This window comes from Bombina bombina, chromosome 8 (assembly GCF_027579735.1).
Source record: "Bombina bombina isolate aBomBom1 chromosome 8, aBomBom1.pri, whole genome shotgun sequence".
Taxonomy (NCBI): Eukaryota; Metazoa; Chordata; class Amphibia; order Anura; family Bombinatoridae; genus Bombina; species Bombina bombina.
In genome coordinates, this window is record NC_069506.1 from 275,851,681 (window position 1) to 275,879,105 (window position 27,425).

The following is a 27,425-nucleotide window of genomic DNA, read 5'->3' on the forward strand; positions in this document are numbered from 1 at the left end:
TGGCTTTTAATATTTTAATCTCCTCTGTATGTGTATCTAGAACTCCCTCCTGTTTGAAATGTCTGTCTTCCACATTCGAAATTCTAGATTCTACTTCCATGAGTCTATTGGAAAACTGCTTTATCTCATTTGACAGGACTGAAATTTCTGTTTTTATCATTTCAAACTGTGGCAATATCAAATCTGCCAGCTGATTTGTGGTTAACTGTTTTTCCAAATTTAATTCGGGGCTTCTAATGGATACCTCTTGTATGTTTTCTTGTGAGGATTTTTGTTTTCTATCCCTCTTTAAAGGCATAGCTGGAGATTTATTTTTAGAATTTGTAATATATTTCTCCATTTATTCTGGTGTTAAGGATCAAATTCTATCTTCCTTTTACCCTTGAGATATACAGAGCCGGTAAGCCAATTTAAAGGCGGTCTCTCAATTTTGCATAAACTTCAAGCGTAAAAAAAATATAGATATAAATTACTTAAATGATAGAGTAGGGCTATTCAGACACTTCCTAGCATGATACACTAAATTGATATGGTTTAGCTAGTAATTTTTAATCTCAGCTCACCTGTTAATTACTATCATCCACTTTAAGTCTTTGTGATTAATTTGTATTAATCAGAGGGAAACCTTTATACTAGAATTTCAAATACCGGTCAGCAAGTGTATGCTGCCTCTTAAAACATTGCAAGCCTTCACCCAAAAATATACTTCCAAGGAATACCAGATATCTTATTCACTTGGAGGTCCAAAGATAAACTTTACAGATATATTCAGCAATCTATACAGACTTGACGATTAAACTAACATCTGCAGAATTAGCACAAATGTATACATACGCAAAACAGATCAGAGGATCTCTTCAAAATTCACATCATTTGATAGTACCTGGCTGTATCCTCTTAGTATTTCAAATAAATCATTTAAACCATGTCTCCCTTAAGCTTTTACATAAAGCATAGAAGTTTAACTCATATACTTTAACTTGACACAATTTGTGGACACTACACCACTTAAAATGACTTCTACAGATTTAACACAGAGAAATTGCACATATCAGGTAATTATACTTTACATCTCAGTATCTAGTATCTGTTATCACCAGGTTACATGGTCCACTACCAATTACCCCTAAATTTCCCCAAATAGGAGTACAGTTAGATATCTAAGTACGCTTTTCAAACCATAGAAAGTCTTGTACACATAGGGGGGTGCCAGATATAATATGCACTTGGCTTAGCAAAGTACTAATATGGCCTTGGAACTCCAGCTGCCATGCTCAACCGATTTTTAAACTGAGCTTTTCTTGTTTTCTTTCCCCTTTTTTTCTTCCTTTTGTTTCTTTAAATGTTCACAGTGTGATCTTTTCACTGAAACAGGTGAGGCAAGAAACAAAATAAAAGAGTCCCACTATGTATTTGCTCCCACCATAGAAACTCTGCCTTCCCATGGGTTATATGTAGTTGCCTTGCCCCAGAGATTAACTTAGCCTTGCAGCATACCAGCTATCCAGTCTAGCCCCAGGACAAGTCTGATTTGTACAGCTCCCAATGTTCTGGGGTTAACATAGACGGTTATAAGCCACACACAAATATGCCCCCTCCTTATTTAGCTTTAATCTGGCTCCAACGATAATTCAATTGCCAAACAAACTTAGGGGTTGTACGCCTCTTTCTTCTGCAGCTATTTTTTAACAACACCTTTTAGTCAAATAACCGCTGTACTCACCCCCCTTCCTCTTCACGGCTAGTTCAATACAAAGCTCTGGTAGCCTCCTCCTTCTCCGGGGCTTTCAACGCTCCCGCAGCCTTCCATCTTGATGCAGTGCCTGAGGACTAAGCATGCGGCTGACGCTGGAGTGTGACGTCAGAGCGAGTCGCCGGCTTGTCGGAGGGGGGGAAGCTGACACCGGCCGGGCGTATTGGATCCTACCGGCCAATTTCCTTCTGGCCGGACTGTATGGTGCTCTCTATCTCCTACCCTCTCCACCAGAGGGACGCTCGGCGCTGGGCAACACCCTCCATGACCACACTTCTCTCCCGGACCTGAGCTACCTCGGGCGCCTCCTTTCCTGAGCCGTGTCTCTCACAGGTAACTTTGGGGTTCTCTGTTCAGCTCCGTAACGGTCCGCAATGGTCCAGGGGTTTAGCTTGTCATTTTGGCAGATTCTGGCTGCAGTCACCGTAATACTTGCATTGGAGGTATGTGGGTACAAACATAGGCTGGTCCCATTCAGCCCCTTATTAATTTAGGCTCTGAGAGTGTCCTTACGCCACCTTTTTCCTTCCTCTGGCCCGGCAGGGCAGATGTCTGGACTCCCCAGCAATAAGGCTATGTGGCTTGGGAGGTATGGGCTGTTAACACTCCACACACAGGTGAGCTTGAGCGTGCCTCACCTCCACCATCACCTCTGACACGCTCCTCCCACAGGAAAAACTCTTGCTTTCCAAAAGGTTGCTCCTTCGAAAAACTGCCTGTCTATACCACATTAGATTTGGGGCTCCAATCCATCCCGACTCTTTTGGGCGATATAAAGTGGAAGTGGCAATGCGGGGCCTTTTGTGTGACCAGATAAAGCAATTGATTTGTTTTTGCAGGGAGAATAGGAGATGGTCTGGGATGGGAATTGGAAGAGTTTGTAAGAGATATAGGACTTTTGGTAAAACGATCATTTTGACTGCGTTGATTTTCCCTAGCCATGAAAGAGGTTTGAGGTTCCACGCATTGAGAGTGGATTGAATTGTCGAGTTAATTGTTTTATAATTTAGGGAAATTATGGTGTCAACGGATGGTGAGATGTAAACCCCTAGGTATTTGATAGCCTTGGGCTTTGTATGGAAGTGGTATCTTTGCTCTATGTTAGTTATTACCTCCGGATGTACATGAATGGCCAATAGTTCGGATTTTGTGTTGTTAATTTTGAAGTTGGAATATTTACCGTATGTTTGTAATGTGTTGATCAAAGGGGGTAGTGAAGTCTCGATAAGAAGATATCGTCTTCATATAAGGTTATTTTGTATGTTGCGGGTCCGATCTCTATTCCATGTATGTCGGTATTGTGTCTGACATGTATAGCAAGCACCTCCATTGCTAGTATAAATAGAAGAGGCGAGAGTGGACAGCCCTGTCTGGTGCCGTTATTAATTTTAAAGGGGGGTGAGATAGAGTCATTTAATTTGATTTTGGCCTGTGGGTTGTTGTAGAGGGTGAATATTTTGCCTATGATTTCTTGGGGAAAGCCGAATGTGTACATAGTTTGTTTTAGAAAAGACCAATCCAGCCTGTCAAAGGCTTTTTCCGCATCCATGGCAAGAAATATTGATGGGATTTTTTGAGTGGAGGTGTATTCCATGAGGTCTAATATTTTGGTGGTGTTATCTCTGGTTTCTCTGGAGGGTGTAAAGCCTGCTTGGTTAGTGTGTATGATAGAGGGCAAGATTAGATTTATTCTTGTAGCTATAATTTCTCTTGTTAAGTGTGTTCAGTCCACGGGTCATCCATTACTTATGGGATATATTCTCCTCCCCAACAGGAAGTTGCAAGAGGATCACCCAAGCAGAGCTGCTATATAGCTCCTCCCTTCACATGTCATATCCAGTCATTCTCTTGCAAGTCTCAACAAAGAAGGAGGTCGCGAGAGGAGATAGGAGTTTTTTACCTAATTATTCTTCAATCAAAAGTTTATTATTTTAAAATGGCACCGGAGTGTGCTGTTTTTTTCTCTCAGGCAGTATTTAGAAGAAGAATCTGCCTGCGTTTTTCTATGATCTTAGCAGACGTAACTAAGATCCACTGGCTGTTCTCGCACATTCTGAGGAGTGGGGTAACTTCAGAAAAGGGAATAGCATGCGGGGTCCCCCGCAAATGAAGTATGTGCAGTAATATTTTCTAGGAATGGAATTGACTAAGAAAACATTGCTGTTACCCATATGATGTAAGTACAGCCTTTAATGCAGTAGTAGCGACTGGTATCAGGCTGATAAATGTATGCGCAGTTGAGTTATTTTCTAGGGACTAGAATTTGACTGAGAAAATACTGTTAATACTGAAATAAATGTATGAACCTTAACTGCAGTAGAAGCGACTGGTAGCAGGCTTAGTGATAACTTTGCATAACACTGGAAAGTTGTTTTTAAAACGTTTACTGGCATGTTATTCGTTTTGTGAGGTACTTTGGTGATAAATCTTTTTGGGCATGATTTTTTTCCATATGGCTAACGTGTATTTCTGCATAGAAACCGTTGTAACAGGTCTCCCACTGTTGTAATATGAGTGGGAGGGGCCTTTTTTAGCGCCTTGTTGCGCAGTTAAAATTCTTGCACAGTCTTCCTGCTTCTTCCTCCTTGATCCAGGACGTCTACAGAGAGCTCAGGGGTCTTCAAAATTCATTTTTGAGGGAGGTAATCAGTCACAGCAGACCTGTGACAGTGTGTTTGACTGTGATAAAAGCGTTAAATCTTAAATTGATTATCCGTTTTTGGGTATTGAGGGGTTAATCATCCGTTTGCTAGTGGGTGCAATCCTCTGCTAAATTCATACAATTACTGTTAAAATTGTTGGCTATAACTGAATTAGTTCATTGTTATTTCAACTGTGACAGTTTTTTGTGTTTTTAAAAGCGCTGCAGCGTTTTTTCAATTGCTTGTAAATTTATTGACAGATTTTTTCCAAGCTTGCTAGCCTTCATTGCTAGTCTGTTTAAACATGTCTGATACAGATGAATCTACTTGTTCATTATGTTTAAAAGCCAATGTGGAGCCCAATAGAAATATGTGTACCAATTGTATTGATGTTACTTTAAATAAAAGTCAGTCTTTGCCGGTAAAGAAATTATCACCAGACAACGAGGGGGAAGTTATGCCGCCTAACTCTCCTCACGTGTCAGTACCTTCGCCTCCCGCTCAGGAGGTGCGTGAGATTGTGGCGCCAAGTACATCAAGGCCCTTACAAATCACTTTGCACGATATGGCTAATGTTATGAAAGAAGTATTATCTAATTTGCCTGAGTTAAGAGGCAAGCGCGATAGCTCTGGGTTTAGGACAGAGCGCGCCAATGACACGAGAGCCATGTCCGATACTGCGTCACAATTTGCAGAACATGAGGACGGAGAGCTTCATTCTGTGGGTGACGGATCTGATCTGGGGAGACCGGATTCAGAAATGTCAAATTTTAAATTTAAGCTTGAGAACCTCCGTGTATTACTAGGGGAGGTGTTAGTGGCTCTGAACGATTGCGACACGGTTGCAATCCCAGAGAAATTATGTTGGCTGGATAAATACTATGCGGTACCGGTGTGTACTGACATTTTTCCTATACCTAAAAGGCTTACAGAGATTATTAGCAAGGAGTGGGATAGACCCGGTGTGCCCTTTTCCCCTCCTCCGATATTTAGAAAAATGTTCCCAATAGACGCCACCACACGAGACTTATGGCAGACGGTCCCTAAGGTGGAGGGAGCAGTTTCTACTTTAGCCAAGCGTACCACTATCCCGGTGGAGGATAGTTGTGCTTTCTCAGATCCAATGGATAAAAAATTAGAAGGTTACCTTAAGAAAATGTTTGTTCAACAAGGTTTTATATTACAGCCCCTTGCATGCATTGCGCCCGTCACTGCTGCAGCGGCATTCTGGTTTGAGTCTCTGGAAGAGGCTATTCGCACAGCACCATTGGATGAGATTATGAACAAGCTTAAAGCCCTTAAGCTAGCTAATGCATTTATTTCGGATGCCGTTGTGCATTTAACCAAACTAACGGCTAAGAACTCCGGATTCGCCATCCAGGCGCGCAGAGCGCTATGGCTTAAATCCTGGTCAGCAGATGTAACTTCTAAATCTAAATTGCTTAATATTCCTTTCAAAGGGCAAACCTTATTCGGGCCCGGCTTGAAAGAAATTATTGCTGACATTACTGGAGGTAAGGGTCACACCCTTCCTCAGGACAGGGCCAAATCAAAGGCCAAACAGTCTAATTTTCGTGCCTTTCGTAATTTCAAGGCAGGAGCAGCATCAACTTCCTCTGCTCCAAAACAGGAAGGGACTGCTACTCGTTACAGACAGGGTTGGAAAGGCAACCAGTCCTGGAACAAGGGCAAGCAGGCCAGAAAACCTACTTCTGCCCCTAAGACAGCATGAAGAAAGGGCCCCCTATCCGGAAACGGATCTAGTGGGGGGCAGACTTTCTCTCTTCGCCCAGGCCTTGGCAAGAGATGTCCAGGATCCCTGGGCGTTGGAGATCATATCTCAGGGATACCTTCTGGACTTCAAAACTTCTCCTCCACAAGGGAGATTTCATCTGTCAAGGTTATCAACAAACCTAATAAAGAAAGAGGCATTTCTACGATGTGTACAAGACCTCTTAGTAATGGGAGTGATCCACCCGGTTCCGCGGACGGAACAAGGGCAAGGTTTTTACTCAAATCTGTTTGTGGTTCCCAAAAAAGAGGGAACCTTCAGGCCAATCTTGGACCTGAAGATCTTAAACAAATTCCTAAGGGTTCCATCGTTCAAAATGGAAACTATTCGAACCATCCTACCCATGATCCAAGAGGGTCAGTATATGACCACAGTGGACTTAAAGGATGCCTACCTTCACATACCGATTCACAAGGATCATTATCGGTACCTAAGGTTTGCCTTTCTAGACAGGCATTACCAGTTTGTAGCTCTTCCCTTCGGGTTGGCTACGGCCCCGAGAATTTTTACAAAGGTTCTGGGCTCGCTTCTGGCGGTACTAAGACCGCGAGGCATAGTGGTGGCTCCATACCTAGACGACATCCTGATACAAGCGTCAACTTTTCAAAATGCAAGGTCTCATACAGAGATAGTTCTAGCATTTCTAAGGTCGCATGGGTGGAAAGTGAACATGGAAAAGAGTTCTCTGTTCCCACTCACAAGGGTTCCCTTTCTAGGGACTCTTATAGATTCTGTAGAGATGAAGATTTACCTGACGGAGTCCAGGTTATCAAAAATCCTAAATGCTTGCCGTGTCCTTCATTCCATTCCAAGCCCATCAGTAGCTCAGTGCATGGAAGTAATCGGCTTAATGGTCGTGGCAATGGACATAGTGCCATTTGCGCGCCTACATCTCAGACCGCTGCAACTATGCATGCTAAGTCAGTGGAATGGGGATTACTCAGATCTGTCCCCTTTACTAAATCTGGACCAGGAGGCCAGAGATTCTCTTCTCTGGTGGTTGTCGCGGGTTCATCTGTCCAAAGGAATGACTTTTCGCAGACCAGATTGGACGATTGTAACAACAGATGCCAGCCTACTAGGCTGGGGTGCAGTCTGGAACTCCCTGAAAACATTCTGGAATTAAGAGCAATATTCAATGCTCTTCTAGCTTGGCCTCAGTTAGCAACACTGAGGTTCATAAGATTTCAGTCGGACAACATCACGACTGTGGCTTACATCAATCATCAAGGGGGAACCAGGAGTTCCCTAGCGATGTTGGAAGTCTCGAAGATAATTCGCTGGGCAGAGTCGCACTCTTGTCACCTGTCAGCGATCTACAGCCCAGGCGTGGAGAACTGGGAGGCGGACTTTCTAAGTCGCCAGACCTTTCATCCGGGGGAGTGGGAACTTCACCCGGAGGTGTTTGCTCAACTGATCCTTCGTTGGGGCGAACCGGAGCTGGATCTCATGGCATCTCGCCAGAACGCCAAGCTTCCTTGTTACGGATCCAGGTCCAGGGACCCGGGAGCAGTGCTGGTAGATGCACTAGCAGCCCCTTGGGTTTTCAACATGGCTTATGTGTTTCCACCATTTCCGTTGCTACCTCGACTGATTGCCAGGATCAAACAGGAGAGAGCATCAGTGATTCTGATAGCGCCTGCGTGGCCACGCAGGACCTGGTATGCAGACCTAGTGGACATGTCGTCCTGTCCACCATGGTCTCTGCCTCTGAGGCAGGACCTTCTAATTCAGGGTCCTTTCAACCATCCAAGCCTAATTTCTCTGAGGCTGACTGCATGGAGATTGAACGCTTGATTCTATCAAAGCGTGGTTTTTCGGAGTCGGTTATTGATACGTTAATACAGGCTCGGAAACCTGTTACCAGAAAAATTTACCATAAGATATGGCGTAAATATTTATATTGGTGTGAATCCAAGAGTTACTCATGGAGTAAGGTTAGGATTCCTAGGATATTGGCTTTTCTACAAGAAGGTTTAGAAAAGGGTTTATCCGCTAGTTCGTTAAAGGGACAGATTTCTGCTCTGCCTATTCTTTTACACAAACGTCTGGCAGAGAATCCAGACGTCCAGGCTTTTTGTCAGGCTTTGGCTAGGATTAAGCCTGTGTTTAAAACTGTTGCTTCTCCGTGGAGCTTAAACTTGGTTCTTAAAGTTCTTCAGGGTGTTCCGTTTGAACCCCTTCATTCCATTGATATTAAGCTTTTATCTTGGAAAGTTCTGTTTTTGATGGCTATTTCCTCGGCTCGAAGAGTCTCTGAGTTATCTGCCTTACATTGCGATTCTCCTTATCTGATTTTTCATTCAGACAAGGTAGTTCTGCGTACTAAACCTGGATTTTTACCTAAGGTTGTTTCTAACAGGAATATCAATCAAGAGATTGTTGTTCCTTCATTATGTCCTAATCCTTCTTCAAAAAAGGAACGTCTTTTGCATAATCTGGACATAGTCCGTGCCCTGAAGTTCTACTTACAGGCAACTAAAGATTTTCGGCAAACTTCTTCTCTGTTTGTCGTTTATTCTGGTCAGAGGAGAGGTCAAAAGGCTTCGGCCACCTATCTCTGTTTTTGGCTTTGTAGCATAATACGTTTAGCCTATGAGACTGCTGGACAGCAGCCTCCTGAAAGAATTACAGCTCATTCCACTAGAGCTGTGGCTTCCACCTGTGCCTTTAAGAATGAGGCCTCTGTTGAACAGATTTGCAAGGCTGCAACTTGGTCTTCACTTCATACCTTTTCAAAATTTTACAAATTTGACACTTTTGCTTCTTCGGAGGCTGGTTTTGGGAGAAAGGTTCTACAGGCAGTGGTTCCTTCTGTTTAATGTTCCTGCCTTGTCCCTCCCATCATCCGTGTACTTTAGCTTTGGTATTGGTATCCCATAAGTAATGGATGACCCGTGGACTGAACACACTTAACAAGAGAAAACATAATTTATGCTTACCTGATAAATTTATTTCTCTTGTAGTGTGTTCAGTCCACGGCCCGCCCTGTCTTTTTTGAGGAAGTTCTAAATTTTAATTAAAACTCCAGTCACCACTGCACCCTATAGTTTTTCCTTTCTCGTCTTGTTTCGGTCAAATGACTGGATATGACATGTGAGGGGTGGAGCTATATAGCAGCTCTGCTTGGGTGATCCTCTTGCAACTTCCTGTTGGGGAGGAGAATATATCCCATAAGTAATGGATGACCCGTGGACTGAACACACTACAAGAGAAATAAATTTATCAGGTAAGCATAAATTATGTTTTTCGCGAAGAGTTTTACATCGAAATTTAGGAGAGAAATGGGGCGAAAATTTGCAGGTGTGTCTGGGGGTTTACCTGGTTTCGGAAGTACTACCACTAGAGCTTCTAGTATGGAGGATGGGAAGGGGTTATTGTCAGCCACTTCATTGAACATTGTGGTGAGGTGGGGTATTAATGTGGATGAGAAGGTCTTGTAGTATTTGGCTGAAAAGCCATCTGGGCCAGGGCTTTTCCCATTTTTCAGGGATTTAATGGCCAACTGGACTTCCCGTGGGGATATTGGCTGGCTAAGTTGGTTCTTTTGATCATTTGTCAATTCTGGTGTTGGGTATTTTGTGATGTATTCTGCAATTTTTGCAGAGTGGTCTGTGGCTGGGGTATCTTTTTGTAGGTTGTATAGTGAGGCATAGTATTCATGGAAGGCCTGGAGGATCTCTGGGGTAGATTGGTATGGATTCCCTTTTGGGTTCTGTAATTGATGGATGTATGATTTGAACCTTTTTTTCTTTAGCGCTCTGGCTAGAAGTTTGCCTGCCCTATTGTTCTCGAAATGGAACATGCTGTTGGTTTTTCTATGTTGTGATTGGTATTCCATATCTAAAAAGTTATCTAGTTCTTCTCTAGTTTTTTGGATTTCGGTTAGAATCTCAGCGTTTGCCAGGGATTTCTTATGTGTGTGCTCGAGTTGTGCATATCTTGTTGTGAGTTCATGGTACCGTTTGCGGTGGGTCTGTGTGTAATGGGCTCTGATTTTGATTAATTCCCCCCGAAATTACACATTTGTGTGCCTCCCAAATAGCGAAATTATCATCAATTGAGTGCGAGTTCACGACGAAGTAGTCCTCAATATATTTAGTGATTTTAGGGATTAAGTCCGGATGGTCTAAAAGGCTATCATCCAGTTTCCACTGGTATGGGGTGAGGGGAGTGTTGGGCCAGGTGAATTTAAGTTGGACTGATGAGTGGTCTGACCAAAAGGTGGGGATTATGTTGCATCTGTTTGCATGGGAGAGGCCGTTCTGATTAGTGAAGATGTAGTCTAGTCTGCTGTAAGACTTGTTAGGGTGGGAGAAGAAGGTGTAATCTCTTCTCTCTCTGTGCATGAACCTCCAAGTGTCATAAAGGGTCATGTCTTTCATTCCCTGCCAAATGGTTCTAATCAGCTTTCTAGGGATTTGGATGTTTGTGTTAGTACTGTCTATAGTGGGCTGCATAGGGACATTGAAGTCACCGGATAGGAAGATTGGGCCCTTGGCTAGGTCCAATATCCTTGTGAACATAGTGCGAAAGAAGGAAAGCTGCTGGGTATTTGGAGCATATATATTTATGAGAGTTATGGGTCTCCCCTACAAGAGGCCCATCATGCCCAGAAAACGGCCTTCTTGGTCTGCGACTCTTTTGATGATGGTAAAAGGCGTGGTTTTATGTATCAAAATGCTCACTACATTTTTCTTAGTAGGACCTGTACTGTGGAAGTGTGTGGTGTAATGCTTTCCGAAATATTTAGGTATATGTTGTGTTTTGAAGTGTGTTTCTTGGAGGAAAAGAATATCTATGTGTCGCTTTGTTAAATCAGATAGGGCTTTGGATCTTTTGATTGGCGAGTTAAACCCTTTTACATTCTGACTCAGGAGGGTCAGTTGAGGGGCCGGGCTACGTGTCAATGTTGGCATTGCATCGCTGTAGGTGTTCATGGTGTATATGAATAGTGAGGCATAAATTGGTACTAGACTCGAGAGATATCTGCATGGTTGTGGTTATTGTAGCTGATGGTGGAGTAACAAAGATGTAAACATGGATCTTGTAACAATAAAACCATTTTCTCTGAAAACAGAACATAACAAACATATTAAACATAGTAAACAAAATAAACAAACATTTGGCTCTCTGCCTAATATAGGTCATTTTTGAGAGCTTTCGTGAAGGGGAAAAACATTGGCTAATCCTGAGGGATATACTCATAGTTATCCATTCCACATTATGTAGTTATTTTGAAGGTTTTATGGATTTTATAGCTCAGGTGCCTAGTAGCTACTTAAAAACATTATTTTTTTTTAGTGATCTTAGGACACTATTATGTTTATTGTACGTGCTTTGGGCTTCTTGATATATTATCATAGTGAGTAAATATTTTGCCCAGGACAGTTTCATCATGTTTTGGTTCCATGTCAAAACATATATTTCTTAATGTTTTTGAGACATTAATATTTTTATTTTCATCCTCATATATTGAAGTATACGGATACTTTCTATAATTTTTCTTATAGTAAGGAATGGTTTCCTTCTAATGACTGATTCAACATATGTTGTCCTTTGTACAATCATATTTTTCTTAGTTTTTCATATGATATGTCCGTTTAGTTCAGGTTTATTTACTGTTCTTTAGGTGTTTAAAATGTCAACAAGTGTCAGCATCGAACACCTGGTCAGTTTTGCTCAACCTATTATTTAGGTCTATGTGGTCTTCGGTTTGATGCAAATTGTGCTTTTCTGTGACAGGAGAATATCCTCTTCTCTCTGTTTGTGTCTCCCTTCAGTCCTTGGCAAGCCCTTCAGTGGCGCTGTGCTTGGAAGTATTTGGTCTCATGTGGACCCGCAGGGACATTTCTCCTTTGGACTTTTCCATTTGAGACCTCTCCATCTAAGTATGCTCCGTCAATGGAACAGAGTTTGATTGAATCTGTTGTGGTTAGTCGTCTAGACAGCCACACGTCAGAATCTACCTCTAATGACTCTATCAGGATATTCTGTTCCTAGACACGTGAATCTTGAGGCCATTTTGTGAATTTTTGTGTTTTTTGATATCAGTCTCTGGGAATCTATTTGGGATTCCTTGAGAGCTCTAGTATTCTTTCCGAGGATCATTCTGAAACTGGAGTTATCCATAATTCTCTAGTATCGTGTCTTCATCGGAGATCTGTCAATTTTTCTCAGTATTCTAATCAAGTTAACATAATTTCGCTGGTTTTCTTCAGTCCTCAAAGATCTAGGACTGACGATGAGGGAAGTCTCTCGTATCCTCCAGGGGGGGGAGGCCCTTCTTCCTGAGGTGTTCTCTGAACTTACTATCAGGTGGGGGTTCTGGAGATTGACTTCATGGCTTCTTTCCTCAATACCAGGGTAATAGCCAGCATCAAAGGGGAGTGGACCTTAGTTATCTATGTTCTCCAATTTGGTCAGGAATTGATCAGCGGATCTGGTGCAGAAGGACCTTCTACTTTTCCTTTATCGAACTCTAATTGTTCTAAGGCAGATGCTGTGGAGATAAACGTTTAGTCCTCTCTAAAAAATATTTTTCAGATTAGGGATTTGTCTCTCTGATTACGGTAATAAACCAAGGAATCACCAGAGGTATCAGAGGTTCTAGGGCTTCTGTCTCTAACATTTAAGTCTCAAGGTTTTTCTTGGCTTCTAAGCCGATTAGTTATTCTGTAATCTTTTTCTGGTAGACATTAAGATCTAGAGGTCCTTGCAACGACTCCTTTTTTTTGGTCTAAGGGCCTTTCTCGCTTGGCTTATTATACATCTGTATAGCAGATTCCTTAATGGATTTGGATTCTTTCCCTGTACTGTTTTGTTTCTCTGGGCCTTTAAGGTTGAAACTTCCAGAGACCAAACTGTAAGACTCCTTTTTGTTTTTAATAAAAACACAAAGAGGGCGCCTCATAGCGTGAATTCTGCTTTGCAGGTGGAGGTAAGGTGTAAAGAATTGTGCTTACCAGAATGTGTGGCACTGTACTGTGACCAGTGCTAATCCACCGGCTAGCACTTAACAGTGGCTAGTACACTGGAACCGGTCATCCTCATAATGGCTGCCTCTTGATTCAGCTGCCGCACGGCTGTTAGAGATATCAGTTACCTGTCTGTGTCGGTAGTAACAGATAAAAAACTAAGGCAACTTCCAATCTTTTTCAATAAAAAGTAGCACGCTTTATTTGTAATGCGTTTCTCAACCAAAAAACTGGTTGTTTCATCAGACAATAAAAAAGCGAATAAAAACGATTACAATTTGTAACAATATATACACATTGTGCTTGATAAAAACAGAAGTTGTCACTTAAGTTGTAGCCAATGATATGGTCAATCAACAATTCAAACGTGTGAGCCGAAATATAATCACAGCTGGTACAAATAAAATCCCTAACTTGCTACCATTAAAAAGAGCAACAATGTTGTCAAATAGTTACACTTCATCTAATCCTCACATCTGACACTAAACGTATCGTACCTTAGAATGTTTACATGCATAGCAGAACATGGAAATTGTTAATAATGCGGTCTATAATTATAGTGTGCAAACAGCGTGTATTAGAATACCTGTCCAAGACTTTCTGACATGTTTAACATATTTTGCTTTCACAAACTGACCCAATGAATACATATATAAAAGCATTAAAATGATATCTCCCATTAGGAATTGGCAACAAACATGTCTGTCAATCATTTTTAGAACATACAATATTTTTCCTATAGGCAAATCATAACCATCAAATAAAAATATGTAAAAATAATCTTAACATAGCGATCACTTAAACGGAAGCTAGCCGTAAATTGTATTAATTATGTAAAATGTAAATACATTAATAATCATATGTCTGTTACTGTTATAATGGAAAATTGAATGTATCTAGTGTTCCGCTATTGTAACAGAATATGTAACGTTGATCTATTGGGAGCTTGTTCACCATTGGTATAAAAATATTTTTTATATAAAATATGTGTTTTGTTAATATAAAGGTCTTTTTGATACTTCTTAAAATAATATCCCCGGTCAGAGATTAGCATCAAACATATCTGTCCATCATTAGGTGCCCTAAAGATATTTTACTTATAGATGCGATATAACTAACAATAAAATCTATATAAAATGGAAATAATATGACATTCCCACCATATCTTTATTGGGAGCTAGCTTCAAGTTGTATAAATTATATCAGATATGAATACCTTGGTGATCGTATGTCTGTGGTTATTATATATAAAGTCCAATGCGACTTGTCTTCTGCTGATGTAACAGATAGTGTAGCGTTAACCTATTGGGAGCTAGCTAGCCATTAGTGAGAAACTAAATTGTAGAAAAGGTGTGGTTTTGTTGGTCAAAATAATGATCACTGTAAATTTTCTTGAAAACGTAATATTACTAAAATAAGTATTTTGGGTGCATAATGGTAAAAACAAAAGTAAAAGAAATAATGTATATAAAAAAAAGAGAAGAAAAAATAGAAAAAATAAAATATTCATATAATGTGGATTTCCAGAAACAGGGTGTATACATCAAACAAATATATGTGTTAAATAAAAATATGACATTTCATAACAACATATTTGTTGTATCACCAAAAGGTCTATATTTAAAAATATTATAAGAATTTAGAAAAAAATGTAACTTTTGGAATATATCGTTATGTTGTAATGTAATCTACAATCAACTGGAGGAGATATATGAGAAATATGTGTGTTAGATATTATAAGAATTTAGATGAAAATGTATCTTTTAGATATTATAAGGATTTAGATGAAAATGTAACTTTTAGAAATATATCGTTGTGTTGTAATGTAATCTACAATCAACTGGGGGAGATGTATGGGGAATATGTATGTTAAATAAAGATATGACATTTCATAACAACATATTTGTTGTATCACCAAAATGTTTATATATAAAGTAATAATAGTGAGAGTTTAAATGAAAATATTACTTTGAAATGTGTGTCGTGTATGTTATGAAAATGTAACTTTTGGATGTGTGTCGTGTATGTTGTGATGTGTGAGGTTATGGAACTATCTATTTTGGAAAAATTTAACATATCATATCCTTCTGGAAAATCCTTTTGAAAAATTTATACTTTGAGCATATCAGAGCTCTTGTTATTTTGTCTAGCGCGCCATTTTGTTTCCCCTTCTGGGATTCCATCCTTCTTTTTGTTTTTGCCTCAGTGGAGGTTTCTTTGGGAGAAGGGTGCTTCAAGCTGTGGTGCCTTTAGTTTTGGCTGCTAGCCTTAGTTCTCCCTCCCAGTCCATTCTGTGTACTCTCTGGATTGGGTATTGGTTTCCCAACAGTAATGAATGGAATCATGGACTCTCCATGCCATTGGAAAGAAAACAAAATGTATGCTTACCTGATAAATTCTTTTCTTTCCATGTCCCGCCCTTTAATTAATTTTTTGGTGCCTTTTATTTTTATCTTATCTTCAGACACCTCTATACCCCTTGTGTTCCTCTTTCACTTTCCTTTTCCCTTGGCCGAATGACTGGGGATTATGGGAAGTGGGAGGGATATTTAAGCTTTGCTAGGTTGTCTTTGCCTCCTCCTAGTGGCCAGGAGCTAAATTTTCCAAAAGTAATGAATGGAATCATGGACTCTCCATGCCAGGAAAGAAAATAATTTTTTAGGTAAGCATAAATTTAGGTTTTACACACAGTTCCTGTGTTTTTACCAAAGGTTGTCTCTGACTTTCATAAATCACAGGACATTGTATTACCTTTTTGTCAAGAGATGGAACCCATTATACCAACTTGATATGGTACGTTGTCTTCACACATATGTTTCTAGGACAAAGTCTATTCAGAAATCCGATTGTTTATTTGTGGTACCAAGGGGTCTATGACAAGGACAAGCTCATGCAAAATCCACTTTGGCCAGTTGGATAGTTCAAACCATCTCTCGAGCCTATAAACAAAAAAAATCAACTAGTACCAGTTGAGCTTAAGGCACATTCTACATGGGCAGTGTCAACATCATGGGCTTTACAAGCAGATGCTTCAGCTATGGAAATATGTTAAGCAGTCTACGGAAAAATTTGGACGAAAAATCTTGTGGTTTTCTAATAAACTTCTTTTGCAGCATGTTTTATTTGTTTGGCTTGTTTTGTATCCCACCCAATGTTTACCTATTCATATTGCTTTATTTTCTTCTCACTAGTAAGCATTACCAGGGAGGGCCAAGATAATTAGAAACTAACAACCAAATGCTTACCAGGTTTCCCTTCCCTTTTTCCTTTTCCACCTTTTAAGGCTGGACATCACTAGAGGATAAGGGGTATGGGTCCAGATCATCTTTATAGGTAATTAGGGGAGTGGTCTTTTATTTCCACGCCCCTTTGGGAGAGGGCTTCTCACTAGTAAGCATTACCCAGGGATATGAGCCAAGATATAGAAATTACTTATATTTGGTTGTTAATTTCTAGTTATATCAACTTAAAATATAAATAAGTTTGTTTATCCAAGTTGTACATTGTGACATTATAGTGCATAAAAAAATGTTAATATCCATAAAACCAAAGATGATCAGCCCATGCCCTATATAAACTATGGCCCAGATTAGGAGTTTTGCGTTAGAGGCTGTGCGGTGCTAACGAGCAGTTTTGTCTCACCGCTCACTTACCTACAGCGCTGGTATTACGAGTTTTCAGAAACCCCTCGTTAAAGACAAGAAGTGAGCGTTGAGCAACATTTTGCTCACTGCTGCACTCCAATACCAGCGCTGCTTAAGTCAGCGGTGAGCTGGTGTAACGTGCTCTTGCACGATTTCCCCATAAGAATCAACGGGGAGAGCCGGCTGAAAAAAAGTCTAACACCTGCAAAAAAGCAGCGTAAAACTCCTTAACGCAGGCCCATTGATTCCTATGGGGAAATAAAATTTATGTCTACACCTAACACCCTAACATGAACCCCCGAGTCTAAACACCCCTAATCTTACACTTATTAATCCCTAATCTGCCACCCCCGACATCGCCGACACCTAAATTATACTTATGAACCCCTAATCTGCCGCTCCGGACACCGCCGCCACCTACATTATACTTATGAACCCCTAATCTGCTGCCCCCAACATCGCTGAACACTACATTATATTTATTAACCCCTACTCTGCCGCCCCCAATGTCGCCGCCACCTACCTACACTTATTAACCCCTAATCTGCCGCCCCCAACGTTGCCGCCACTATATTAAAGTTATTAACCCCTAAACCTAAGTCTAACCCTAAACCTAACACCCCCTAACTAGGGTTGCCACCCGTCCCTTAAAATACAGAACACTTATAAGTTACACATGCTGCAGGGTGTGCAGGGAGGAATATGAATAGTGCTGTCCAGAAACACAATACATGTTCCTCCCTGCACACCCTGCAGCATGTGTAACTCATAAGTGTCCAGGAAAACATGGCTGAGGTGGCAACCCTACCCCTAACTTAAATATAATTTAAATAAATCAAAATAAATATTCCTATCATTAACTAAATTATTCCTATTTAAAACTAAATACTTACCTGTAAAATAAACCCTAAGCAAGCTACAATATAACGAATAGTTACATTGTATCTAGCTTAGGGTTTATTTTTATTTTACAGGCAAGTTTGTATTTATTTTAACTAGGTAGAATAGTTATTAAATAGTTATTAACTATTTAATAACTACCTAGTTAAAATAAAGACAAATTTACCTGTAAAATAAAACCTAACCTAAGTTACGCCTAACACTACACTATAATTAAATAAATTAACTAAATTAAATTAGCTAAAGTACCAAAAAAAAACCACCAAATTACAGTAAATAATAAACAAATTACAGATATTTAAACTAATTACACCTAATCTAATAGCCCTATTAAAATAAAAAAGCCCCCCCTAAAATAAAAAAAAAACCCTAGCCTAAACTACCAATAGCCCTTAAAAGGGCCTTTTGCGGGACATTGCCCCAATGTAATCAGCTCTTTTACCTGTAAAAAAAAAAATACAAACAACCCCCCCAACAGTAAAACCCACCACCCACACAACCAACCCCCCAAATAAAATACTAGCTAAAAAAACCTAAGCTCCCCATTGCCCTGAAAAGGGCATTTGGATGGGCATTGCCCTTAAAAGGGCAGTTAGCTCTTTTGCAAGCCCGAACCCCTAATCTAAAAAATAAACCCCCCCAATACACCCTTAAAAAAACCTAACACTAATCCCCTGAAGATCGACTTACCGGGAGACGTCTTCATCTAAGCCGGGCGAAGTGGTCCTCCAGACGGGCAAAAGTCTTCATCCAGACGGCATCTTCTATCTTCATCCATCTGGCGCGGAGCGGGTCCATCTTCAAGACATCCGACACGGTGCATCCTCTTCATCCGACGACTAACACAGAATGAAGGTACCTTTAAGTGACGTCATCTAGAATCCGATCAGCCAATAGGATTGAGCTCGCATTCTATTGGCTGTTCCAATCAGCCAATAGAATGCAAGCTCAATCCTATTGGCTGATAGGATCAGCCAATAGGATTGAACTTCAATCCTATTGGCTGATTGCATCAGCCAATAGGATTTTTTCTACCTTAATTACCATTGGCTAATAGAATTCTATCAGCCAATCGGAATCTAAGGGACGCCATCTTGGATGACATCACTTAAAGGTACCTTCATTCTGTGTTAGTCGTCGGATAAAGAGGATGCTCCGCGTCGTATGTCTTGAAGATGGACCCGCGCCGGATGGATGAAGATAGAAGATGCCGTCTGGATGAAGACTTCTGCCCGTCTGCAGGACCACTTCTGCCTGGCTTGGATGAAGATTTCTGCCCATCTGGAGGACCACTTCCCCGGCTTGGATGAAGACGTCTACCCGGTAATTCGATCTTCAGGGGGTTAGTGTTAGGTTTTTTAAGGGTGTATTGGGTGGGTTTATTTTTTAGATTATGGGTTTGGGCTTGCAAAAGAGCTAACTGCCCTTTTAAGGGCAATGCCCATCCAAATGCCCTTTTCAGGGCAATGGGGAGCTTAGGTTTTTTTAGATAGGTTTTTATTTGGGGGGTTGGTTGTGTGGGTGGTGGGTTTTACTGTTGGGGGGGTTGTTTGTATTATTTTTTTTACGGTTAAAAGAGCTGATTACTTTGGGGCAATGCCCCGCAAAAGGCCCTTTTAAGGGCTATTGGTAGTTTAGTTTAGGCTAGGGTTTTTTTATTTTGGGGGGGCTTTTTTATTTTAATAGGGCTATTAGATTAGGAGTAATTAGTTTAAATTTCTGTAATTTGTTTATTATTTTCTGTAATTTAGTGTTTGTTTGTTTTTTTACTTTAGCTAATTTAATTTAGGTAATTGTATGTAATTTATTTAATTGTATTTCATTTAGTTAATTTATTTAATTATAGTGTAGTGTTAGGTGTAATTGTAACTTAGGTTAGGTTTTATTTTACAGGTACTTTTGTATTTATTTTAGCTAGGTAGTTATTAAATAGTTAATAACTATTTAATAACTATTCTACCTAGTTAAAATAAATAAGGTAATAGGTAAGTATTTAGTTTTAAATAGGAATAATTTAGTTAATGATAGGAATTTTTAGTTAGATTTCTTTTAATTATATTTAAGTTAGGGAGTGTTAAAGTTATTAACCCCTAAATCTAAGTCTAACCCTAATATAGTGGCAGCGACGTTGGGGGCGGCAGATTAGGGGTTAATAAATGTAGGTAGGTGGCGGCGATGTTAGACCCCGGAGATTAGGGGTTAATATTTAATGTTTGCGAGGCGGGAGTGCACCGGTTTAGGGGTTAATATATTTATTATAGTGGCAGCGATGTCTGGTTCGGCAGATTAGGGGGTTAAAATTTTTCTTTTAGTGTTTGCGATGTGGGAGGGCCTCGGTTTAGGGGTTAATAGGTAGTTTATGGGTGTTAGTGTACTTTTTAGCACTTTAGTTAAGAGTTTTATGGCTACGGCTTTGTAGTGTAAAACTCTTAACTACTGACTTTAAAATGCGGTACCAGTCTTGACAGGAGAGGGTGTACCGCTCACTTTTTGGCAGACTCGTAATACTGGCGCTATGCAAGTCCCATTGAAAAAAAGAGGATACGCAATTTACGTAAGTGGATTTGCGGTATTTCCAAGTCTGGCCAAAAAAGTGAGCGGTACACCTGTACCTGCAAGACTTGTAATACCAGCGGGCGTTAAAAAGCAGCGTTAGGACCGGCTAACGCTGCTTTTTAAGCCTAACGCAAAACTCGTAATCTAGCCGTATATTAATAAAGTGTAGTGTCTGTAGAGCTTATGCACAATACATACAATGTCCCATCTGCAATGCGCAATGATGTCCTCTCTGGCCTTGATCCTATGCCATCACTTAATTACAGTGACAGCAGTACAATACTGTTGTGTTGTCGTTGGTTAGGATTAGTCATGGCCACTATGATTTAGTAACACACAATCACTAAATAATAATGCTGTATTATCCTGGCAACATAATAGCTTCTTGAGCAAGAGCTGCTGCTACTAAGGACTAGATTTATCAAAGCTGAGGCGTACAGGGGCACGTATACGCGCCCCTGTACGCCTCAGCTCGCCTGTGGCGGCGTGAAATTACCCGCAGGTAATCAACATTGCACACGAGTGCAATTTTGCGCTCGCGTGCAATCCCGCCTACTGCCCGCGCACAGCCAATCACGCGTGGGCAGGAGCTTTCAATATCCTCGGTCGGACTCGACCGCAGAGATTGAATTTCGCCACCTTAGAGGTGGCAAAGTGCTTAGGGAAGCAGCGGTCTGGTGACCGCTGCTTGATAAATTACGGCGAGCAAGTTCTTGTGAGAACTTGCAGCCGTAGGGGCTTGATAAATCGAGCCCTAAAAATTCATAGTGGCTCCTTCTAATTACTTATGTAGGACCCTGTTTTACATTAGCAGAAAACAATACACTGTGAGTCCCTTGTTTGGATTGCAAAGGGGAACTGACTGAACTGTGCATAAAAACAGAACACTCTATAAAGAGGTAATATATCAGCTGAGAATAAATGATTTACATTAACATATATCTCTTCTGAACCCAAACTCTCCCCTTTTTCTCATTACTGCTTTCTGTTGGATTAGGCATGTGCCAGTCACTTGTGCAGAAAAGGAGAGTATAGCGGCAGCTTATCTCTTTCTTATTGGTTTAGTTCAGTATCAGTCACCATCTCTGACACTGGTCTAAGCCAATAGCCAGGGTGCAAACACCCTAACCTTTAGCTGATTTGTCTCCCTACGCATAAATATGTATCCTATTGGTTGAGATTTCCTTAAAGGGAAGGTTTACTCAAAATGTTTTCTTCCCTTTTAATTTGTTACCAATGATTCACTTTACCTACAAGTATTTCCATAACCCTTATATTTGAAATAGTTGATTTAGCCTGTGTTATCCCCACCTATCCTGAAAGTTTTTGGCCTTAAGGCCAAGCTGTGTAAACACAGCCAGTAGAAGAAATTGCACTCCCAGTGGGGTATAGAAGAGATAAGGTAATAAAATGTTAATTTTCCATTGTTCTCTCCAAGTATTGGTGATTGGTTTATGGACAGATATAAGATAAAGAAACAGGTATATGTACACAATGAGATAAAGTAATGAGATCTGATTATACCTGTAAGCTCAACCCATTTTATTAGGTTGTGGCTTCAAAACACAAAATTAGCTCATTCATATACACAAATAAGCCTTAAAAAGCAAATATCATACATTTTATACTCTGCAGCTGGAAAAAAAAGTAATTGGCAACAACATTAAGGAAAAAACAATTTTATTGTATACTGTCCCTTTTATTCACCCTCAAGACAGTGTGTAACAGTATGCATATGATTTTTATGATACTATGTTTGTGTTTCATGCCATGTGGGTAATCATGGTTACTCTGACAAACAGTGCATACAATTATCTGCACATATTGGATCAGTATTTGGGGATCCCCTAAACTTTTTCTGCAAACACAATATCACCAAGGTTTCAACATTTCAGTGATGACAAAATCCTCACAGTCTTATATATTATGTGTCCACAAGACTTCTTTAATGCATACTACCAGATATGTCTTGCCACAGAGAGTCTAGACTTTTCTGCACATCCTCTATGGAGCTGACACTATCCTGAAAGTCCTGTGAAGCTGGTGACAGTATGTGTTCCATGTCTTCTGTCTGTCTATTTATAAAACGTGTAAAGTCCTCAATCTGAAGCTGAGTGTTCCTGTTGAATGCTTCTACCTCCCGCTGTACCTGTGCTGTCATCTCCTCTACATAGGGGGCCACAGGTGCTAGGTCCTGGCCCTCAGGGAATCTTTCTTTCAGTGCCTGGGGATAAGAGCCAAGCTGTACTTTCAACTCATTAAGGTTGAGTTGGATCTTATGGTGAAGATCCCTGGCATTCTCACTTAGTTTCCTTGATAGCTCCTTCACTTGTTGGCTCAGCTTTTCTTTGCTTGTGTGAGCGTGTGGAACCAGGTTCCCATGCAGTTCCTCGGCTGCCTGGTGTATTTCCCCTAACAGCCTTTCAGACAATAGGAAGAAGACTTGCTTAACTTTACCTGTATGTAAAGAAATACGATCCTGGAAATTTTCTGCTAGGCTGTGGAAAGCTTCCTTTTTCATATCATTTTCATAGGGTCCAAGTTGCAGATGGAGTTCCTGAGCTCCCCACCCCACCTTGTCCATCATCTCTTCAGTGTAGGGCATTAAGCGACTCCTTAGCTGCTCTAGGTTTCTGTTAATCTTTTTGTGAGCTTCATCCATGAATGGGTCCAGCTTCCTGCGCAACTCCTGTATCTCTCTGCGTATCAGCCTCCTCAGGCCATCAGTGTCCTGGTACAGCCTCTGTTGGACACCACTCCTTAGGGGTCCCAGAAAGTTGCCCATGTAACTAACCCCATGTTGAATGCTGCTTTTTAGCCCACTGTGAAGGGAAAGATGAAGGAATTATATGAAAGAATAAGAGAAGTTAAAAGTAGGGGTAATATAAAGCAATAGTGAGAGGTTATATGAAGCTGTAGAAGTATATAGATTATATAGAGCAATAGGAAGGGAGGGTTATATGGTACAATAGGAGGAGTTATATGGGGTTATATGGTGCAATAGGACAGGTTATAGGGGGTTATATGGTGCAATAGGAGAAGTTTTTGAGAGGGTTATATGGTGCAATAGGAGGAGTTATAGGGAGGGTTATATGGTGCAATAGGACAAGTTATAGGGGGTTATATGGTGCAATAGGATGAGTTATAGGGGACTATATGGTGCAATAGGAGGAGTTCTAGGGAGGGTTTTATGGGGCAATAGTAGGAGTTACAGGTAGGTTCATATGGTGCAAAGGAGGAGTTATAGGGAGGGTTATATGGTGCAATAGGGGGGATATATGGAGAGTTATATGGTGCAATAGGAGGAGATATAGGGAAGGTTATATGGGGCAATAGGAGGAGTTATAGTGAGGGTTATATGGTGCAATAGTAGGAGTTATAGTGAGGGTCGTATGGTGCAATAAGAGATGTTATAGTGAGGGTTTTATTGTGCAACAGTGCTAATTACAGGGAGGGTTATATGGTGCAATAGTAGGTGTTATAGAGAGGGTTCTATAGAGCAATAGGGGGAGATAAACGAAGGGTTATATGGTGCTAAAGGTGGAGTTATAGGGAGGAGAAATATGGACCAATAGAAAAAGTGTCATGGAAAGGTTTTATAGGAAATAAAGAGTAATTAATGAGATTGTTCACCCAGTCTCTTGTTTTTGCTGCAGATCCCATTCCTCTTTCTCAGTAGTCAATTGGCTAAAGTAATCCCAGAAGCTAGCTTGGGAATTACCAGCACGGCATCCTGTTAAGAGGATGAAAGTGTAACTGAAATTCACTTATTGGTAGAAGCAACTTATATTGATAAACAGTGTCATATAAAATAGTTTCCTACAATAAGTACAGTCTCACACATACACTTACCGTAAGTACACTCCAATGCAGAGCATACAGTCTCACACATTACTTACAATAAGTATACTCCCATGCAGATCATACAGTTTTACACATACACTTACCATAAGTACACTCCCACGCAGAGCATACAATCTCATACATACTTACCATAAGTACACTCCCATGCAGAGCATACAGTCTCACACATTACTTACCGTAAGTACACTCCCATGCAGAGCATACATTCTCACACATTACTTACAATAAGTACACTCCCATGCAGAACATACAGTCTCACACATACACTTACAATAAGTACATTCCCATGCAGAGCATACAGTCTCACACATACACTTACCATAAGTACACTCCCTTGCAGAGCATACAGTCTCACACATTATTTACAATGTCTCACAATGTCTACACTCCCATGCAGAGCATACAGTCTCACACATTACTCACAATGTCTACACTCCCATGCAGAGCATACAGTCTCACACATTAACTTACAATGTCTTCACTCCCATGCAGAGCATACCGTCTCACACATTACTTACAATGTCTACACTCCCATGTAGAGCATAAAGTCTCACACATTACTTACAATATCTACACTCCCATGCAGAGCATACAGTCTCACACGTTACTTACAATGTCTACACTCCCATGCAGAGCATACAGTCTCACACATTACTTACTGTCACGGATACCAGACTGCCAAGGCTACCCCTCTCCTACCTGGCTCACTACTTATTACACCAGTATTGGCCCTTTCATGGCTTACGGAATCTCCCAAACTCTTCCTGTTTCATGTTTTTACTGTTTGAATCTCCTCATGGAAGAGCTGATCGCTTACCGCCTGACCCCTATACCCCAGGTCCCTCCAGCGGTCCTTTCTTCCCCAGAGCTCCACTCTTTTGGGGATTGGTACCCCCTAGGGAAGGCAAGAGGTGGGGTGATTGCCAGAAGGGAGCTCCCTTGGGAACTTGGGGTTTCGGACCCCCCCCTACAACTCCTACTCCACCAGGCTTATCCGGTGTACATTTGATCCACTGCCGCTCCGTCCCCCAGCAATGGATCATGTCGCTTTTTTGGACTGGAACACCTTGGGGCCCGGAGCTCTCCATTAGTACCTGGGAATACCTGCCGCTCTCTCAGGATCACCCCCAAACCACCACCTCTGTATTACCGGGACTGTATAGAACTATGGCTGCTATGGGGGGGTGACAGTCTGTCTGGAGGGGTGCGAATGGCGGGAGATCTGGCGGTCAGATAAGACTCTTATCATGACGAGCTGTGGGTATATAAGTGTGTGTGTTTTACATTAAAATCTGTGTCTGGTTATTTGGGTGGGCTCTGGCTATAATCACTTCTCTCGGCTCTATAGCTACAAGTTCCAGGTACAGGAAGGACCCTCTTGGCGGAGCAACCTAGTCAGGGTAGCCGGTGTCTGTCACAACTGGTTGGCAGTGGTGGGATGCTTCTGTCTACCTGGGACATCCAAACCACCAACTAAGCCCTCTTCGGATGGAGCAGCAGTACTCTGAGTATGCTTAAAGGTTTAATGGAGACTCATGGGTAAGTGGCCGGCAACAAGTTGAAGGCAGCAATCATCGCCGAGCTAATCGAAGGTGATCGAGCTAGTGAGCCCGGCAGCAGCCGGGGCAGTGACAGGCCCAGTGAGGCATTGACAGGGGGACAGAAATGTTTGAGATCCAGAGAGAGGTCCGGTGGTGACTGACCCTCTCTATGAGACCACCCCACCACAGGAGATTATCACTCAGATAATTGCCAACACCACCCGCATCAGGATGTTGGAGGTCCAGAAGTCTCTGGGGGGAGCCGTGCCAGTCACTCTGAGGCCTCCTCCTCCAAAGAAGCTACCTCATGAGGATTTCCGTGTCTTTAAAGATGGAGATGAGGAGATAGACAGCTCCAAGTATTTGAGATGCAGTGTGAACTGCAGGGCATTGCCAGTGTCAACTGAGTCACCCTCCTGCTTCGGAATCTATCAGTGAGAGCCTTGGATGCCTTCAAAGCTATCCCCTCGGAGGACAAGAGGAACTATGACCGGGTGAAGGAATGCATCCTAGCCTGATATGCCATCATGCTGAAGGCTCACCGGCCGAAGTTTCGAGGACTAGAGAAGCAAGACGGGCAGCCTTTCACAGAGTGTGCACAACAGTTCACCCGCTCCCTGGACTACTGGTTTGCCGGCTGCCAAGTAACCACCCTGGCTGAAACCTCCCAGCTCATTCTTCTCGAACACTCCCCGCCAGAGGTACGAGAATGGGTCAGGGATCAGAAGCCCCAGACAGTCAACCAAGCTGCCATCCTGGCCAATTAGTTTCCGGATCAACGGCCGGCAGGCACAGGGACTGCGGGACAGCAGAGCAATGGTTATACTTGTGCAGCCACACATGGTCACCAATTCAGACCGGACACGGAGGTCCATTACAGTTTGTGTGCCTGGGGGTAAGGTGCTCCAGATCCCTACAGCACAGGTTCACCTGGATTGGGGTGCCAGCACCCGTGCTGTGGAAGTATGGGTCATGGCTCATTTACCCACAAATGTATTGCTGGGAAATGATTTGGGGCACCTTGCCTCCTCATTTGTATTGGACAGCCCCACGGATGCTTACCCAGTTACCACCCGCCAGCAAGCCGGACCTCAGGCCACCGGACACGATCTGGGGACCCAGGTAAGCCACTACTCCCCGACTCCTACGCCGACAGCTGACCCGACCGACTTTGCACAGGAGACCTTGAGGGACCTGACATTAGCTCCCTACCGTACCCAGGCAGGGTTCTGGCCCGGGGGACTAGAAGGGGACCGTTTTGAGTGGGACAGAGGGCTCCTATACAGGGTTACAGAGGGGGGAGGCAGGCAGATGCCCAAGCACCAGCTGGTGGTACCCCAAAAGTATCGGTACGACCTGCTGCACATAGGGCATGACATTTCCCTGGCAGGACATCTAGGGATTACTAGGACCCGTCACCGGTTAACTCAGACCTTCCTCTGGCCAGGGATCACAGGGGACATTAGGCAGTACTGTCAGACCTGTGACATTTTCCAGAGAGTAGGCAAGACAGGGGACCACTCCAAAGCCTCCCTTTACCCCCCCCTTCCCATCATCGACGAACCCTTCAGCAAAATAGCTGTTGACATTGTTGGCCCTTTGACCTGTCCAAATCCATCAGGGAAAAAGTATATCCTGACCGTGGTAGACTATACTACCCAATACCTGGAGGCAATCCCCCTGGCCAATATCCAGGCAGCGACAGTGGCAGATGTGCTGCTCGGGATATTTGCCATAGTGGGTTTCCCCCGGGAGA

At 41.9% G+C, this 27,425-nt stretch overlaps 1 protein-coding gene across 2 annotated transcripts in view; it reads right to left on the reverse strand.

Moving 5' to 3' along the window:
• Positions 1 to 21,927: 21,927 nt before the first annotated feature.
• The window catches only part of APOA5 (apolipoprotein A5), an 89,225-nt gene continuing 83,727 nt past the window's right edge, over positions 21,928 to 27,425 (reverse strand). For both annotated transcript variants that reach the window (XM_053691382.1, XM_053691381.1), the window contains 2 exons: positions 23,898 to 23,997; positions 21,928 to 23,086 (listed from right to left, as the gene is read on the reverse strand). In XM_053691382.1, the coding sequence (XP_053547357.1) occupies positions 22,210 to 23,049 (840 nt within the window). In that variant the 5' untranslated portion in view covers positions 23,050 to 23,086; positions 23,898 to 23,997 and the 3' untranslated portion in view covers positions 21,928 to 22,209. The remainder of the gene's footprint in view (positions 23,087 to 23,897; positions 23,998 to 27,425) is intronic.